Source organism: Lepidochelys kempii, chromosome 11, assembly GCF_965140265.1.
Source record: "Lepidochelys kempii isolate rLepKem1 chromosome 11, rLepKem1.hap2, whole genome shotgun sequence".
NCBI lineage: Eukaryota > Metazoa > Chordata > Testudines > Cheloniidae > Lepidochelys > Lepidochelys kempii.
Window position 1 is genome coordinate 73,016,693 of NC_133266.1, and position 17,792 is coordinate 73,034,484.

The 17,792-nt window shown below is 42.8% G+C and overlaps 1 protein-coding gene across 5 annotated transcripts in view; it reads left to right on the forward strand.

The window, feature by feature from the left end:
- NDUFA10 (NADH:ubiquinone oxidoreductase subunit A10) overlaps positions 1-17,792 on the forward strand; it is an 82,236-nt gene that overhangs the window by 20,426 nt on the left and 44,018 nt on the right. For 3 of the 5 annotated variants that reach the window (XM_073306822.1, XM_073306821.1, XM_073306823.1), the window contains exons 6-7: positions 676-755; positions 10,691-10,745. The exons of 1 other annotated variant lie outside the window; for it this stretch is intronic. In XM_073306822.1, the coding sequence (XP_073162923.1) occupies positions 676-755; positions 10,691-10,745 (135 nt within the window). Of the gene's footprint in view, positions 1-675; positions 756-10,690; positions 10,746-14,842; positions 14,924-17,792 lie in introns of those variants that run through there. One more of the 5 variants, XM_073306825.1, reaches the window with a different exon arrangement.

A 17,792-nucleotide genomic window follows, 5' to 3' on the forward strand; every position in this document is an offset into this window, starting at 1 on the left:
TGGCCCATTTGGTTTAACTTGCTGAAAGGGTCGATGTGGGCAATCCTTTTTTCTTTTTTTTTTTAAACCAGCTGACTATACGTAACTTCCTTAAATGTGCAGGTGGGTAGGATTAGTCATTTGTTTAGAAATTAAACTGTCTGGAGCCTGTTCTTGGTTGGTAATTCTGTTTGTGTAAGCTTAGAAAAATTGAGATTCTTCCACCGTTCATCTCAGCCTGGTAGAGAAGTGTCACTTTGTGCTTTCTTCAGTAGTACTTGCCTTTTTCTGTCTTTCTAGACTCTCTTATATACCAAGGGAATCCTATTATTCCGCATCATTATTAAAGGAATTGCAAAACAAATATGTTCAACTTTATGGAGAACATACAAAAAAGTACAGTGAACAGCTATGATTCTACAGCAGCTGCAGTTTATTCTGTTTGCCACATATGTAGTGTTCTATATGTTAATACAATATTCTGTAATCCCAAATACTCCATATGTTAGTCATAATTTTGAAGTCTTCATAAATGCATGTGGATGTAAATGACTGTTTGGCTGTTTAATGCAGGAGCTATGTTTCAACAGATGGTGTGGGAGTCGTGGCTTCTACTTGCGATCTCTGGAATCTGTACCAGTGTAAAAAGAAAACAAACACACACATTTCACAGTGTTTTGTTTTCCTTGTGTTTAGCCCCATGAGAAAAAGGTGTCTCCTGCATACCTCCAGAGCATTGAAGATATCTACAAGAAATCTTTCCTGCCAGAGATCAGGTTAGCAGCTTCAGCCTTTTTGTGTGACAAATATTTATGCAAAACTATTTGTGCGTGTAGAGCTAGAATCGCCACACATACACTTGATTCAAACTGCTAGTATGTAAAAATCCTCCTTGTGTTTTGTTACCATATTAAACTCTGGATGTAGTAAGTTACGCACCTACACAGTTGGATCCCTATGCTAGTGCTGAAATTTACCCTTTTGAAATTATTCATTGCAGTTACCCGTCATGTCAGGGAACATCATAGAATCTTAGGAGTGGAGGGGACCTCGAGAGGTCATCTAGTCCAGTCCCCTGCACTCATGGCAGGCCTAAATGTTAACTACATCACCCCGACAGGTGTTTGTCTAACTTGCTCTTAAAAATCTCCAGTAACGGAGATTCCACAACCTCCCTGGGCAATTTATTCCAGTGCTTTACTACCCTGACAGTAAGGGCTTGTCTATACTGGTACTTTACAGCGCTGCAACTTCTTGCTCAGGGGTGTGAACCCCCCCGCCCCCCCAGCGCTGCAGGTTTCAGCGCTGTAAAGTGCCGCACTTCCAGTGTGGTAGCTACTCCCCTCGTGGAGGTGGGGTTTTTTACAGAAGCCACGTTAAACTTTTTTCTGAGTTTCAGATCACTGAAGATCTCATGGTCTCTTGCCATACTTCCTATCTTTCCTACGCAGTGGGATAGTTTGCTCTTGTGCCCTTAATAATGTCTCTTTGAAAAACTGCCAACTCTATTGAACTGTTTTTCCCCTTAGACTTGTTTCAATGGGCTTAAGAAAGATAAAAGATTTTATTTGAACTTTTAGGTTTCAATAGCTTTCTATAAGCATAAAATTATTTTTTGGGGGGCGGAGTAGTTGCTAATGGTCACTTGGATTGTATCTCAACTGGATTTCAAGACTGAACTCAAATTCCTATGTGGCAGAAACATTGAATATATTACAAGGTTTATGGACCCAAATCCGTAATTCAGTGCCTTTTGTCCTAGTATCTCCGAGCACATTATAAACAGCCTCACAACTCCACAGTCAGGTGGGGAAGTACTATCGCATTTTACAGAAGGGTGCACAATAGTGCAAAGAGTTTCTGGCTTGCTCACAACCACACAGTGAGTCAGGGATAAAGCAAGTAATAAATCCCAGGATCGGAGATTGCTGTCCCCTTTACACCAACTATGAGTGTGGCGGTTCAGTGATGAGACAGAACACAGCTTTATGCAAGCAAACAGGCTGGTCAGCGGAGATGGGCTGTTCTGCCCCCCCGCCTTCCACCTTCTCCTTTTATTATATTTCTCCCCCTAAGCATTACACACTGCTACACAAAGGAATGTATGACGTTGATTCATATGCTTAGTTACCATCCTCTATCTACTACAATCCTGGTTCTCAGGCCTTGAGCCCAGGCTAAAAAAGCCTCCCACAGTTGCTGTCCAAACAATCAAGTTCTCAGGGTTCATATCTAGCCCTTGTCCTTGGATAGAGCAATGTGTGCATTGCTTCTAGGAAACAGTCAGGGTGTGCCCCGCCTGCTTCCAGGTGGAATAGCTAGACATTAACCCTTCATATGAGAGATTCATATATATTAAGGTCAGAAGGGACCATTATGATCATCTAGTCCGACCTCCTGCACAATGCAGGCTACAGAATCTCACCCATCCACTCCTGCAATAAACCTCTCACCTATGTCTGAGCTATTGAAGTCTTTAAACCGTGATTTGAGGACTTCAAGGAGCAGAGAATCCTCTAGCAAGTGACCCATGCTTCAGAGGAAGGTGAAAAACCTCCAGGGCCTCTTCCAATCTGCCCTGGAGGAAAATTCCTTCCCGACCCCAAATATGGCGATCAGCTGAACCCTGAGCATATGGGCAAGATTCACCAGCCAGATACCCAGGAAAGAATTTTCTGTAGTAACTCAGATCCCGCCCCATCTAACATCCCATCACAGGGTATTGGGCCTATTTACCATGAATAGTTAAAGATCAATTAATTGCCAAAATCATGTTATCCCATCATACCATCTCCTCCATAAACTTATCGAGTTTAATCTTAAAGCCAGATAGGTCTTTTGTCCCCACTGCTTCCCTTGGAAAGCTATTCCAAAACTTCACTCCTCTGATGGTTAGAAACCTTTGTCTAATTTAGAGTCTAAACTTCCCGATGACCAGTTTATATCCATTTGTTCTTGTGTCACCATTGGTACTGAGCTTAAAAAATTCCTCTCCCTCTCCGGTATTTATCCCTCTGATATATTTATAGAGAGCAGTCATTATCTCTTCTCAACCTTCTTTTGGTTAGGCTAAATAAGTCAAGCTCCTTGAGTCTCCTTTCATAAGACAGGTTTTCCATTCCTCGAATCATCCTAGTAGCCCTTCTCTGTACCTGTTCCAGTTTGAATTCATCCTTCTTAAACATGGGAGACCAGAACTGCACACAGTATTCCAGGTGAGGTCTCACCAGTGCCTTGTATAACGGTACTAAAACCTCCTTATCTCTACTGGAAATACCTCGCCAAATGCATCCCAAGACCACATTAGCTTTTTTCACAGCCATATCACATTGGCAGCTCATAGTCATCCTGTGGTCAACCAATACTCCAAGGTCGTCGTCCTCTTCCATGACTTCTAATTGATGCATCCCCAGCTTATAACTAAAATTCTTGTTAACCCCTAAATGCATGACCTTACACTTCTCACTATTAAATTTCATCCTACTACTCCAGTTTACAAGGTCATCCAGATTTTCCTGTATGATATCCCTGTCTCTCTCTAAATTGGCAATACCTCCCAGCTTTGTATCCTCTGCAAACTTTATTAGCACACTCCCACTTTGTGCCGAGGTCAGTAATAAAAAGATTGGTCCCAAAACCGATCCCTGAGGAACTCCATTGGTAACTTCCCTCCAGCCTGACAGTTCACCTTTCAGAATGACCTGCTGTAGTCTCCCTGTTAACCAATTCCTTATCCACCTTTCAGTTTTCATATTGATCCCCATCTTTTCCAATTTAACTAACCGTTCCCCATGTGGCACAGTATCAAACACCTTACTGAAATCTAGGTAAATTAGATCCACTGAGTTTCCTTTGTCTAAAAAAATCTGTTACTTTCTCAAAGAAGGAGATCAGGTTGGTTTGGCACGATCTACCTTTTGTAAAACCATGTTGTATTTTGTCCCATTTACCATTGACCTCAATGTCCTTCAAAATTTTTTCCAAGACCTTGTATACTACAGATGTCAAACTAACAGGCCTGTAGTTACCCGGATCACTTTTTTTTCCTTTCTTAAAAATAGGAACTATATTAGCAATTCTCCAATCATACTGTAGAACCCCTGAGTTTACAGATTCTTTACAAATTTTTGCTAATGGGCTCGCAATTTCATGTGCCAATTTCTTTAATAATCTTGGATGAATTATCTGGACCCCCCCGATTTAGTCCCATTAAACTGTTCGAGTTTTGCTTCTACCTCAGATATGGTAATATCTACCTCCATATCCTCATTCCCATTTGTCATGCTACCATTATCCCTAAGATCCTCATTAGCCTTATTAAAGACTGAGACAAAGTATTTGTTTAGATATTGGGCCATGCCTAGATTATCCTTGACCTCCACTCCATCCTCAGTGTTTAGCGGTCCCACTTCTTCTTCTTTCTTTGTTTTCTTCCTATTTATATGGCTATAGAACCTTTTACTATTGGTTTTAATTCCCTTTGCAAGGTTCAACTCTACTTGACTTTTAGCCTGTCTCACTTTATCCCTACATGTTCTAACCTCAATAAGGTAGCTTTCCTTGCTGATCCCTCCCATCTTCCACTCCCTGTACGCTTTCTGCTTTTTCTTAATCACCTCTCTGAGATGCTTGCTCATCCAGCTTGGTCTACAACTCCTGCCTATGAATTTTTTCCCCTTTCTTGGGATGCAGGCTTCCGATAGCTTCTGCAGCTTTGACTTAAAGTAATCCCAGGCCTCCTCTGCCTTTAGATCCATAAATTCTTCAGTCCAATCCACTTCCCTAACTAATTTCTTTAATTTTCGAAAGTCAGCCCTTTTGAAATCAAAAACCCTAGTTGCAGATTTATTTTTGTTTATCCTTCCATTCACTTTGAACTGAATTAGCTCATGATCACTTGAACCAAGATTATCCCCTACAACCATTTCTTCTATGATGTCCTCACTACTCACCAAAACCAAATCTAAAATGGCATCCCCTCTAGTCGGTTCAGCAACTACTTGATGAAGGAATCCATCAGCTATCGCATCTAGGAAAATCTGAGCCCTATTATTATTACTAGCACTCGTCCTCCAGTCTATATCTGGGAAGTTAAAGTCTCCCATGATCACGCAGTTTCCATTAGTATTTACTTCATTAAAAACATTGAAAAGGGCTCTATCCATATCCAAATTAGATCCCGGCGGTCTATAGCACACCCCAAGCATTATCCCAGGGGAGGCTCCAGTAGTTTTCTTCCCCAATGTATTTTTGCTCAGACGGACTCTGTCTTATCCATTCCATCGTTTCTTATTTCTTTACATTCTACCTCATCCTCGATATACAATGCTGCTCCACCACCTTTACCTTTATTCTGTCTTTCCTAAACAGCACATGCCCTTCAATACCCGTAGTCCAGTCGTGACGACTATTCCGCCATGTCTCTGTTCTCCCTAGAATAGCTGGTTTCACTTCCTGCACCAGTAGCTCTAGTTCCTCCATTTTGTTACCGAGGCTCCTCGCGTTGGTGAACAAACATCTTCATTTTTGCTGTTTGGCCTCGCTCACATTCTGTACCCGATTAGGCACGGACATTCTACAGCCAGTATGACCTATTGGACTGGTACCCACACTGCCCTTCCTCCTTATGTCCATTCTCCTACCCACGGCTGTATCCTTTCTTGCTTTGTTTTCTTCCCTCTCAATGCTAAAATCCGGCATGGAGATCACCTGGACATCTCCCAACCATCTCCCCCAGATTCCTAGTTTAAAGCTCTCTTAATCAGTTGTGCCAGCCTCCATCCTAGAAGTCTATTTCCTTCCCTACTCAGATGAAGTCCATCCCGAGAGAACTGTCCTCTGTCCATGAATGCCTCCCAGTGGCCATACATCCCAAAGCCCTCCTTATAGCACCACTGCCTGAGCCATCTGTTGATAGTCAAAATCTTGTCCACACCTTTGTTGCCCTTCTCTAGGAACAGGCAATCCCACTAAAGATCACCTGAGCCTCGATCTCCTTAAGCGTCTTCCCCAGCCTAGCATAGTCTCCCTTGATACGTTCCGGCGAGAATCTACCAGTATCATTTGTTCTCACATGAAGGATAAGTAGGGGATTCTTTCCCGCTCCCTTTAGGATCCTTTTCAACCTCAGTTCTACATCCTGTATCTTAGCACCTGGAAGACAGCACACTGTTGCCAGCACCCAGTGCCTAGAGGCAAAACAACAGCAGGGGTTCGTTACCCGGTGTGTTTCACTCAATAATCACAACGGGGTGGAGAAGCAGAAAAGTTTATTTGCAGCTGCAAACAAGGTACAGGGAGAATAGAATCTCAAATCCTGCACACCAGAGCAGGTCATTACACACACTTTTATATTCCTTAATGCTACTGCACTACACATCAGCCAATTAAAACTTTGCACAAATACTCTGCCTTCCTTATATGGGTTACAACAATGTTTATTTCCTGCAACCTCTAACAAGCATTCCTAACAACTTAAACAACCAGCACATTCTGTCTGGCCTTGTAACTATCTCCTATTATTTTTAGCTTGGCGTCAGCAAACCTTACACTATGAGGCATTATCTGCGGCTGCAACATTGTTTTAAGAGCAAAAGAGCTTACTCAAACCAGCCAGGCCTGAATTCTATTAAGGGGGGTTGAGAAGAAGCCCTTAGGCCTTCAGCAGGGAGACTTCCTCGACCCTTATGGCCTTCCATCCCTTCAACTTAACTAGTGGCCATGCCCTGGGGTCTCCAACAACACCCTTCTGTTCTCTGGATCAGCTCTGGTTACAGGCCTGTCTATTCTTCTCAGTAAAGAGTCCCCGATCATGTAGACCTGCCTTTTCCTGGTGACGGTGCTATTCTCCAGTCTATCCCCTGTTCCCTCTGGTTGCAAGTTCTTTCTATTCCTATTCTCCCTTGAAATCCTCTTCAACCCATCCTGTATCCTCCTGGGGCTCATATTTGGTGTAGTCTTCATTAACTCTTCCCCTTTTCCTATAGGACTAGCCGCTCTTCTCTTTTTCCTTGCCCTTCCACCTTCAGTGACCACATGCTGAGCCCCTTCTTCATTTTCCAACTCTGCAAACCTATTCTTGAGCTCTGTTTCTCCTTTCCTCTCTTCTGGTGATGTACCGTGGGCGTTTGGCATTAGCATCCTGGCTGCTTATCCGGTTGACAAGATATTGTGGACAACTTATAGAGATGAAGAGAGCACTTTCCTAGAGTGGGGTCTAGTGGCTTTAGCTCTTTATTGTTGTGTGTGTTTGTGGGGGAGAGGGCATTGCAAGATGAGGAGGAGCAGAGGTTTCCTAATATGATCACCTGTCCGATTTTGTTTGGAGAGAATACTTGCTCCCCTCCTCCCGCCCCGAATGTTCTCATGTGGTAGCTCTGTAATAGCAACTGATGATTAAAAAAAAAAAAAAAAAAATTGAGGGGGATTTTCACATCCTTTTCTTGCTTTAACTCTCTAGCCTCGTATCCCATGCGGCAACCACTTTCTGAGCATACTTCTGTGGCCAGAAAGGACTCCTTAGTTGATTTTGTGGAGCTTCTGTTAAATGACACTTACTCCTCCCTAACCTGTTAGACTGGAGGTGCTCTTCTCCACAACACTCCTAGCTCTGTCCAAGTAGGAAGGACGGACCTAGGAACTGAATTTGAGTATGGCAGCTCTGAGCAGTATCGTGGAGACAGTTTCAGTTTTTCCCCTATCCCAGTTCTGATTTTAATGAGTCTCTCACATAAGAACTATCTTGTGAGCTAAATTTGCGTGAAAGTAAGTGCCTTTGGGGCAATTAACATAGGCCATTTCTACACTACAGGTGCTGTAGTGGCAGTTATGACTCTGTAGTGTTGATGCTTCCTACATTGAAGGGAGGGGTTTTTCCATCACTGTAGCTAATCTGTGTCTCTGAACAGCAGTAGCTAGTTTGATGGAAAAATTCTTCTGTTGACCTAGACACATCTACTTAAGTAAGCTTAACTGTGGTGATCTGGGGGATGAATTTTTCACACCCCTGAACACAGTACCTATATTATCTAACTTTTAAGTGTAGACCAGGTCATTATCGTGGCGTGTTGTGGTGTGATGACTCTGGTCAGGAAGGGTAACTTTCAAAGGTCACAAAGCTAATCCTGCTTTGTATTAAAACAAGGTAAGTATAATCAAGCTGGGGTTGGCTTCTAAGTTCCCTCTAAGCTGCGTGGCCGCCTATTAAGCCTCGTGCAGGGGCTGAGGGCTGCGGCGGGGAGAGATGCCTCTCCCCCAGCATGGACCTGCTGCGGCGGGGAGAGGCACCCCTCCCCCAACCCAGCCCTGGCACGGACCTGCCGCGGCCAGGAGAGGCGCCTCCCTACCCAGTCCAGGTGCTGCTGTGGGGAGAGAGAGCTAGGAGGAGTCCTCTCCCCACCGGAGGCCCTGGGAAACCTCCACCCCAAACCCCTCATCCCTGGCCCTACCCCAGAGCCCGCACCCCCAGCCAGAGCCCTCACCCCAATCCTCTGCCCCAGCCCTGAGCCCCTCTCCCACATGCGTGGGAAAAATTAGAGGGAACGCTGGTTGGCTTGTGTATGCATCTGGTTATCTAGTCTCATTGATGTAAGTCAGAACAAACCTTAAAGTGTGTCATCCATCTCCTCTTGTTTTCTTGCTGCAACTCCCAAGATAAATCAGGGTAATTGTGCTGCCAGCAATTGAAATGAATAATTTCATTCCGTCATCCTGAAGCCTGTCTGTCATCTGGGGCATGAGATGTTGATGCAGCTAAGGTCAGCTGCCTCCCTTGGTGAGTTCACCCCCCATTGATTAGCAGCTAGTGCACAGCTGTAAGAACAAAGCTGGAACTAAAGGCTGAAGAGAGAGGGTGGGAAACCTTAGGACTCCCATCCCTGAGGGCAGAATTGTTTTAATTGACCAGTGAGGAGAAAAATGTTGTTTGTTCTTTGGATCAAATCGAGCCCCTGAAACATACCATTGTTACTTCATTCAGGTTACATCCTGATCTAGCTGGTCCTCCTGTGATTTCAACTCTTCATCTGTATGTGGTTTAATACACTTTTTAAGCAGTCACTCTGCTTGGCATCTCCAGTGTATGGGTTTATAACAACCTGTCAAATGAAGTTTGTACTCAGTTTCGAAGGAGGACACATCTGCCCCATGATGTTAAAAGTTTTAACATATATGACAGTCAAGTTTCACACAACGATGGAATTCATCAGTAGTTTATGTATTAGACGAAAACAGGAGGTTGATGTCATACTGGAGATACCAGAACCTTTCCGTGCGTCATCTGATAGTCTCATAAATGACTAATGCTGGGATAGGTGCTCCTCTTCATCATATTGAACAGATCACTTCAGTCTTTTTGGTAGTCTTTTCCTGGCCAGAAGCCTAAAATTGCAAATCTGTTCTTTTAGAGTAACAGTTGTGTTAGTCTGTATTCGCAAAAAGAAAAGGAGTACTTGTGGCACCTTAGAGACTAACCAATTTATTTGAGCATAAGCTTTCGTGAGCTACAGCTCACTTCATCGGATGCATACTGTGGAAAGTATAGAAGATCTTTTTATACACACACAGCATGAAAAAATGGGTGTTTACCACTACAAAAGGTTTTCTCTCCCCCCACCCCACTCTCCTGCTGGTAATAGCTTATCTAAAGTGATCACTCTCCTTACAATGTGTATGATAATCAAGTTGGGCCATTTCCAGCACAAAGTGATCACTTTAGATAAGCTATTACCAGCAGGAGAGTGGGGTGGGGGGAGAGAAAACCTTTTGTAGTGGTAAACACCCATTTTTTTCATGCTTTGTGTGTATAAAAAGATCTTCTATACTTTCCACAGTATGCATCCGATGAAGTGAGCTGTAGCTCACGAAAGCTTATGCTCAAATAAATTGGTTAGTCTCTAAGGTGCCACAAGTACTCCTTTTCTTTTTGCGAATCTGTTCTTAATCTTCATATCCAATTCTGCTACCACTGAGCAGCTGCTGCTGCTTTGTGAAAGCCTGCAAAGAATCAAGAGGCTTGATCCACTCTGTATTTGATCAAAACCCACTATCCTTTGTTTAGTGAAACTTGAAACTGAAAATGCAAAAGTCTGTGCTGCATTGTGATGACAGTCCCCTTTGGGAAGGAAAAAAGTAAGACCGTTTTGTTCCTCTGCCAGTTGACTGTAGGGCGATGAACGTTGGAGTTGAGAATTTCAAGAATCCTGCAGCTTCTTTGAGTAGCGTCCCTATGGGTGCTCCATTGTAGGTGTGCTTGTGTCCTTGCGCTGCTGATCAGAGAACTTTGGTAGCAGTGTCCGTTCGGCCTGCATGTGCTCTGTCTCCCCTCGTGCCCCTCTCACTGAATTTTTGGGTCAAACAGCTGCTAATAGTTTGGAGAGCGGTTGTCTGAATTGAATAGGAGCAGAAGTGCATAATTAGGACAAGTCTCATATTAGCAAACTCTTAGTTAGTTTTCAGTTAATTCTGACATTGGGAATTTTAAACACTTTCATCGCAGGGAAGAAACATTGAGCAATCCAGGGAGTGTTCTACTGCAACAACTTCTCCAAATAACTCCTCCACAAAAAAAAAAAATCTTAATTTGAAATTATTCCATTTATCTTGGTGTATTACATCTTAATTTCATTTCAGCATGAATAATTGGGGTCTTTTTTTTTCTGGGAGGCAAGGTAGCTATATCCAGTAAATTTAATATTATTTATTTTCTTTGCAGTGAGACCTCTGAGGTTTTGCAGTACACAGCGAGTGCGGCACAGGATGTAGAGAAGGTAAAAGAGCTTGCTGCATGGAGTTGATATCGTTAAGCTTTGATTAGGGAAATCTGTTTTTTGAAATGCATTGTTCTGGCCATCTTTTGTAGTTAATCTTGGATTTGCAATTTAGTCATGTCTTTTAGAGTAACAGCAACATAAAATAATCCACTCTTAAAAGAAACTAGTTCCAAGACTAGTTAAAGGGAATATCAAGTTATTTTATTACTTTGCTAGACAACTACTAGTGGATCTAAAGTTTGACTCCTTTTACAATCCCACGGATTTTTTGCTCTGAGAAAAATGTTTGTGATAACTGTAAGGGCCAACTGCTGGAAGGTAATCATGCAACCACAAATGCTGAGACTGCTAAAAGGCCAGTCACTTGATCTGTATTGACAGTTGTATATGGTATCTGTGAATTGCAGTTCTTCTCTCCAAATGGATTGATGCAGACCAGTGTGGACGTGGGGAAAATCAACCAAACTGCAGGGTAATAGGCCAGTTTACAGTATCCAATTCGATTAGCCTGGGATTCTGTATGTGTCTTTATTCTGGAAAAATGCAATCCACTTGGTCACAGTGTGGGGAGAATTCAGAGAAGATTGTAGAGGATTGATAATGGGATAATTAAGGCCTTTCACCTCTTGTTTCTACAGTTGCGGCTAATTTCTAATGCCTACTTACTGTCTTATATAGCTTTGGACCAGTTTGTAGTAGATTTGATCCTTCATCAAATGATGATCTTTCATTTTCAGTACACAGCCTGTTAAAGTACTATCAAATTTTGTACAAGTGATAAGGTTCTGCACAGCTCCTAAGAGCTACATCATCCATATCTTTTTTTTTTTTTTTCCAATCTATTGAACCCCATTCTCCCCACGCATCTTGCTTTGAAGGCCTGATATTATGGGGACCTTCCTTGTGACTTCATCAGGAGCTTGTCTAACTTAACTCTTTTCATCTGCTAGAGAAAGAGAGAGGTGCAAAGAATCCTTCCCAGGGCTGATTGCATAGCCCAAGAGATGAGACCCAGACCCCTGCATGGTAGCATGTTGCTTACTGCTGAAGGAGGAGGTGTGATGGGTTGGATCACAGAAACCCCCCTGGGGTTGATAGCTGTTGTGCCAAGACTACTTCTGCCCCTGCTTTCCCTGCCAGCATGGGACACCAGCACCCTGTCTTGCTGGGCCAGACACGCCAGTCTGCTCCAACACAGACCCAGGGTCTGAACCGCATGCCCCAAAGCTGCAGACTTAACTGAAAGTAACTTAAGTAGTGTTCCGGTCTTAAATGCTCAGATGCTCAACTCCCAAAGGGGTCTAAACCCCAAATAAATCTGTTTTACCCTGTATAAAGCTTATACAGGGTAAACTCATAAATTGTTCGCCCTCTATAACACTGATAGAGAGAGATGCACAGCAGTTTGCACCACCCCCCCCCCAGGTATTTATACATACCCTGGGTTAATTAATAAGTAAAAAGTGATTTTATTAAATACAGAAAGTAGTATTTAAGCAGTTCCAAGTAGTAACAGACAGAACAAAGTGAATTAGACAGACTTGTGTGTTTTTTATTTTGCTTGGTAAGAAAACTGAATACAGATAAAAACCTCACCCAGTAAGCTTCCTTTTACAGACTAGTCTCCTAGTCTGGGTCCAGCAATCACTCACATCCCCCGTAGTTACTGTCCTTTGCTCCAGTTTCTTTCAGGTATCCTTGGGGGTGGAGAGGCTATCTCTTGAGCAAGCTGAAGACAAAATGGAGGGGTCTTCCACAGGCTTAAATAGACTTTCTCTTGTGGGTGGAGACCCCCTCCTCTTTCCTATGCAAAGTCCAGCTCCAAGATGGAATTTTGGAGTCATATGGACAAGTCACATGTCCATGCATGACTCAGTTTTTTCAGGCAGCAGCCATTGCTTACCTTGAATGTCCTCAAGTAGACTTCTTATGTGGATTGGAGCATTACAAGTTTCATTGTCCTTTAAGTGTTTCTTGATTGGGCACTTAATTTGCACATTCCTTTCTCAAGAAGCTGACCAAATGCTCTACAAAGTCTACTTAGAAATCAAGCAAGTATACAGCCAATATTCATGACTTCAAGTACAAAAATGATATGTGCATACAAATGGGATTAATAGATTCAGTAGATCATAACCTTTACAGAGATATGTTACATGGCATATGTAGCATAAAACATATTCTAGTTATGTCATAATTCATAAGCATATTTCCATAAAGCCTTATGGGGTGCACTATCACAGAAGGGTTGGGAAGAGAGGATTTACAGAGGGAGATGGGGACCTAATTGGTTCAGGTAATCCTCCTAGTTAAACCCAGACTTTGCTATGGATGAAACTTTCTCAGGAACAGCACAGTTGATGCATGGGCATGGAGAATGTTCTATCCAGGTTTCCATGGCAAGTGTGGAGTGGGAGGTTTTCATCAACATTTGATAAATTAGACACAGGGATGTATATTGGTCTTAGAAAATGTGCTTATGCACAGCTGTTGCCAACAGAAATTTAAACATACACATTAATAATACAGTTTCTGCCATCATGTGAAAAGGATCTTGCTCCTTCACCCTTAGGGTATGTTTGTGCAGCACCTGAGGTTGTGTTTCCCAGTATGGGTAGACAGACACTCACCAGCTCCGCTTGAGCTAATTCGCTAAGAATAGCTGTGTGGCCACAGTGGATTGTTCCAACTACCTGAGTACAAACCCACCTGACCCTCTGCATGTGTATTTGGGTGGTGAACCCGAGCTGCTGTGGCCACATTCCTATTTTTAGCACTCTAGCTCAAATAGAGCTCACATACTTCTGTCTACCCATGCTGGGAAGTGCCATCCCAGGTGCAATATAGACACACCCCTAAAAGTTGAAGAATTCAGACATCTCATAACTTCCATGAATTTCCTGCTGCTGTGGAAAGCCCACTTTCCATTTGGTGATCAATGTGTAAATAAACACATTTGAGGACCAGTCCAGAAATGCTTAAATAAAAGTTTTAAGTAGTTAACATGGGCAGGTTCAGCCATAATATTCCATTATGCTATGTCTTGTTCTGATCAAAAACGAAGCCTCATAAGAGATTGGAGACTTTCTAACGGTGACAGCGTACTTCAAAGATGTGCGGGAGATGTGAATTTCAGCTTTACATGGTTGCTGAGCAATCAGACAGCAGAGCAAAGTTGTAGCTTTGTAATTTTCAGAGCTCTGCCTCTTGATAAGGCTGAAAACATGAACAGAAATTTAACACTGTGAATTCATGTTGGAGCAGTTCATTACTCTGATTTTATTTTTAATGAGAAGTGATGCATTTTTGTAGGGAGTGGTCTATAAGAGCCTGGATATAATGGGATGTACATTTGAATTCAGTGCAGCACTCAGATCCAAGTATACCTCTATTTTCCACCTCTATACAACTGGGGGGGTGCCAAACTGATTTTGTTTTAGCTATGAAAATAGCTTATCCACAAGTCTTTTACATAACTTTGCAGACTGTGTAATCTTAACTGTAATAAAAACATTGTTTTTCAGTGCTGTGTGGTAATTTCAGAGTGCTTTTCTATGAAGGACAGCACATCTAAATTTGCCTTGGGAGTGATTTTTATAGCATTCAGGTTCGTATGCTAATACCATGCTGCTGGTTCTTTCTTCCCCATACAATGATCTTGAGTTCCTCTTCTCCACCTGGTCTGCAATGAGATGCTTAACTGAAGATATTTAAATGTAGATAGTCAGTTAATAGTAAAAGAGGCTCCTGACCTGGCTACCTTACTGCTACCTTTGTGAAGTTGTTATACTAGGATTTTTGCTTTTCAGCGTTAAACAGCTTTAAAATCTTTGTTGAAGGTCACCTGCTGTCCCTGCGCCTTGCTCATTGATAATGGCATAATGCCACATCAGGGTACAAATGAACCATGGAAATCCTGAAATCAATTGCTTTTGGAGTCTCTAGAGAAAACAAATTGTGAACTGGAGCCGAATAGCCTCTGTCAGGCAGCAGGAAAGTCTTTGTGCCACCCAATTTCTGTTGGAATCATCTCTGTAATTCCTATTAAATCATGTTAGTTAATATTTTTATAAATTCCACTTTCTGAATTGCAGAATGAGATAGGACTGTGTTTTGACCAGGAGCGGTACAAGGCAGAGAATGGGAGGAATGTGATGTAACGCCTACTTCCAATTGGTAGATCTCTCTAATTTGCAGGTATTGCAGCCTGTGTTTTAGTTGCATCTCATAAAAAAAAAGTGTAAAATGAAACCTCATCCCAGGTGATGTGTGTTTAACTGTTTAATCCAGATGGTAAAGTCTAATAATTTGGTCCAATCTCCCCTTTCTTATTGATTAGTTTTGATGGGATGAGCAAACTGGCATTATTTATGTCCTGTCAACTCTATTAAAATCTTGGGTTGGGGAACCTAGTTACCTCCATGGTCATGCTCAACACAGTTGGGTGTAGAGCAGTGGTTCTCAACCTATTTATCATTGTGGGCCACAGGTTGAGAACCACAGCGTCCCCCTCAAAACTCCACACACTCCCCTATGCCTAGCATCCCCCGCCCAGAGACCCCTCCACAGAGAGACCAAGAGCGGAGCCGTGGGGCCGAGCAGCCTAAAACCTGGGAGTGCTGCAGCACCACCACAAACTCCTGGTTCTCAGTACCTCCCACCCCCTCGCTGCCCAGAACACCCCCTCCCCCAAATCTGCCCAGAGACCCACACTCCTGCACCCTACCCCCCTGATGCACTCACCAACCCCCTGGTGGCAGGTGTGCTCCAGCAGGCTGCCAGATGCTGTCTTCCCCTCAACTGGCCCTGCCCCCTTTCAGACCAAAGTGGCAAATTTTGAATTTTTTTTAGCATACAGCTATGTGCTAATTGAGAACCACTGGTGTAGAGGAGTTCGGACTGTTCAACTGGATTACTGAGTTGTGTGAAAACCTTGGGCTTAATTATCCCTGTTACTACACTTCGCTGCACATTTTAGTCCATTTTATGTTGGTAATACAGATGTGTGTTGGATACTACTGTGTTGCAACCAGATTCCCTAACACTGTAGGTTTTGGTACCATAAATGAGGTCTTAGTGTCTCCTTGAATCCCTTTTGAATAAGCAAAGACTAATTAAGAAAATCTCATTTAAGTGGTTGGTTGAGGGACTTGTCAGGCAGCTTGATTTCAAAATTACAAACAGGGCTGGTTGTTCCAGTGTGCATATGATAATGGAGCTTGTTAACCATTTCCCCAGAACACGCATTTATAAGCAATGATTTGCGTCTCATGTTGGTGGTTATTAAATGATTGTCAAAATAATTATTGTAGAGATAAAGATGTGTAATAGCTATCATTGAAAGCTTGCTTGAACTTGTGCATAAATTGTGTTTGTTTTTTTTTAAAAAAAAGAAAAAGTTCTTTGCATACCTTCTAAGATCCAATCTTATTTATGTATCTGATTACTGAGAGTCTTTACGATTGGCAGTCTGACATTGTGGAGTAGGAAATAGTTCTTAAGAGTTAACATTAATCCTCTACCTAATTTAAGAAAATAAACACTCAAATTTTGGTTTTTTAACTTTTAAATGATCTATCCAAACTGCTGTTTAAATAGGCCTCAGTCCTGCAGACACTCACAAGTGAGCAGTCTCTGGTCTCCATTTGACTCCTTCGGTGCATAAAAAAAGTTACGCACCTGTTGAAGTGTTTGCAGGATTGGGGTCCTTAATTTGTGCATGTCTAGATGGATACATAGTCTGTGCAGCACCTCTGATCTGTATTCCACTGTATTATGTTCAGCTACTACAGCCGCCACACTCACTGTGGCCGTATTGGTGTGAAACATCCAGTTTAAGTACTGCCTGCAGATTTAGGAAGTGTAGTTCCTTCTTTTCTATTCTAATCTTGATGCTATTCCTAGATTTGCTACTGGCTTGCTGTTTGTTGAGTTACAAGTCTGTATAGTGCCCAAATCAGATGTTTCATAGTTGTACAACTACAGGTGTGAGTTTGCTGTAATGTTAACCTTTATTTCTGTTTCCCTTTCTAGAAAATAGGGATCGTACAACTTCCCTGGTGCTCACAAGTGTTATGAGGCTTAATTCATCTGTGTTTTAATGCATACTGGGGTCTTTGATAAACAGTTGCTATAGACATGCAAGATATGATCAAGAAAGTGGTCTATGCTGTGACAAAGCTCTGTCCTTGTCTCTGTGGGTCCCGCATTTCCTGGCAGATTTCGCTAGCCTCAGAGGCTCACTGTGACCCTCCACATAACCCTTCTTTCTCTAGAGACAAGGGTCACAGTCTACTGAGCCTTTTTCATCATAAGCCAGAGAGGGAGGTGAGGAGAAGCTATCCTCCCTTGCACAGTCTCTGTTGTCTCCCAGTCTCAGTGATTAATCAGGGAGGGGGCAAACGGGGAGCCCAAGCCCGCCCTCTACTCCAGGCTCCAGCCCAGGGACCCTAATAGTATCCACTATGGTAGCTGACCTTTTAGAAACAGGACACATACAATTCCCTGGGCTACTTCCCCACAACAGCCCCCACTTCCTCAGGCTCCACTTCACCCTTACCTCAGGGCCTCCTTCCTTGTGCCTGATATGGTGTGTACTGCTCAGTTTCTCCAACAGCGCAACTTCCTCACACAGCTCCTGACATCCACACCCACCTGACCAACTGGGAGGCTTTTAACTAATTTCAGTCAGTCCCTGATTGGCTTCAGGTGTCCCAATCAACCTAGCATTCTCCCTGCCTTCTGGAAAGTTCTTAATTGACCTGGAGCAGCTGCCCTTTAACTTATCCTGGTACCAGGGATTTGTTTAGCCTGGAGCTAATATATCTATCTCCCACTACTTTTCCATAGCCATCTGGCCTTGCCCCGTCACAATGTATATAAATCCACACAAGGCTGGTACAATAGGAGCACAAAAATAGCATTGTTTTGGTATGAAACTAATTCCTAAGTAATTCCTAACTAATTCCTAAGCTTACAGTCTAAATTACTAAAATGGAACATGCTGGGAAGCATTGACAGAGCCAGAAGAGTACCCAGAAGTCA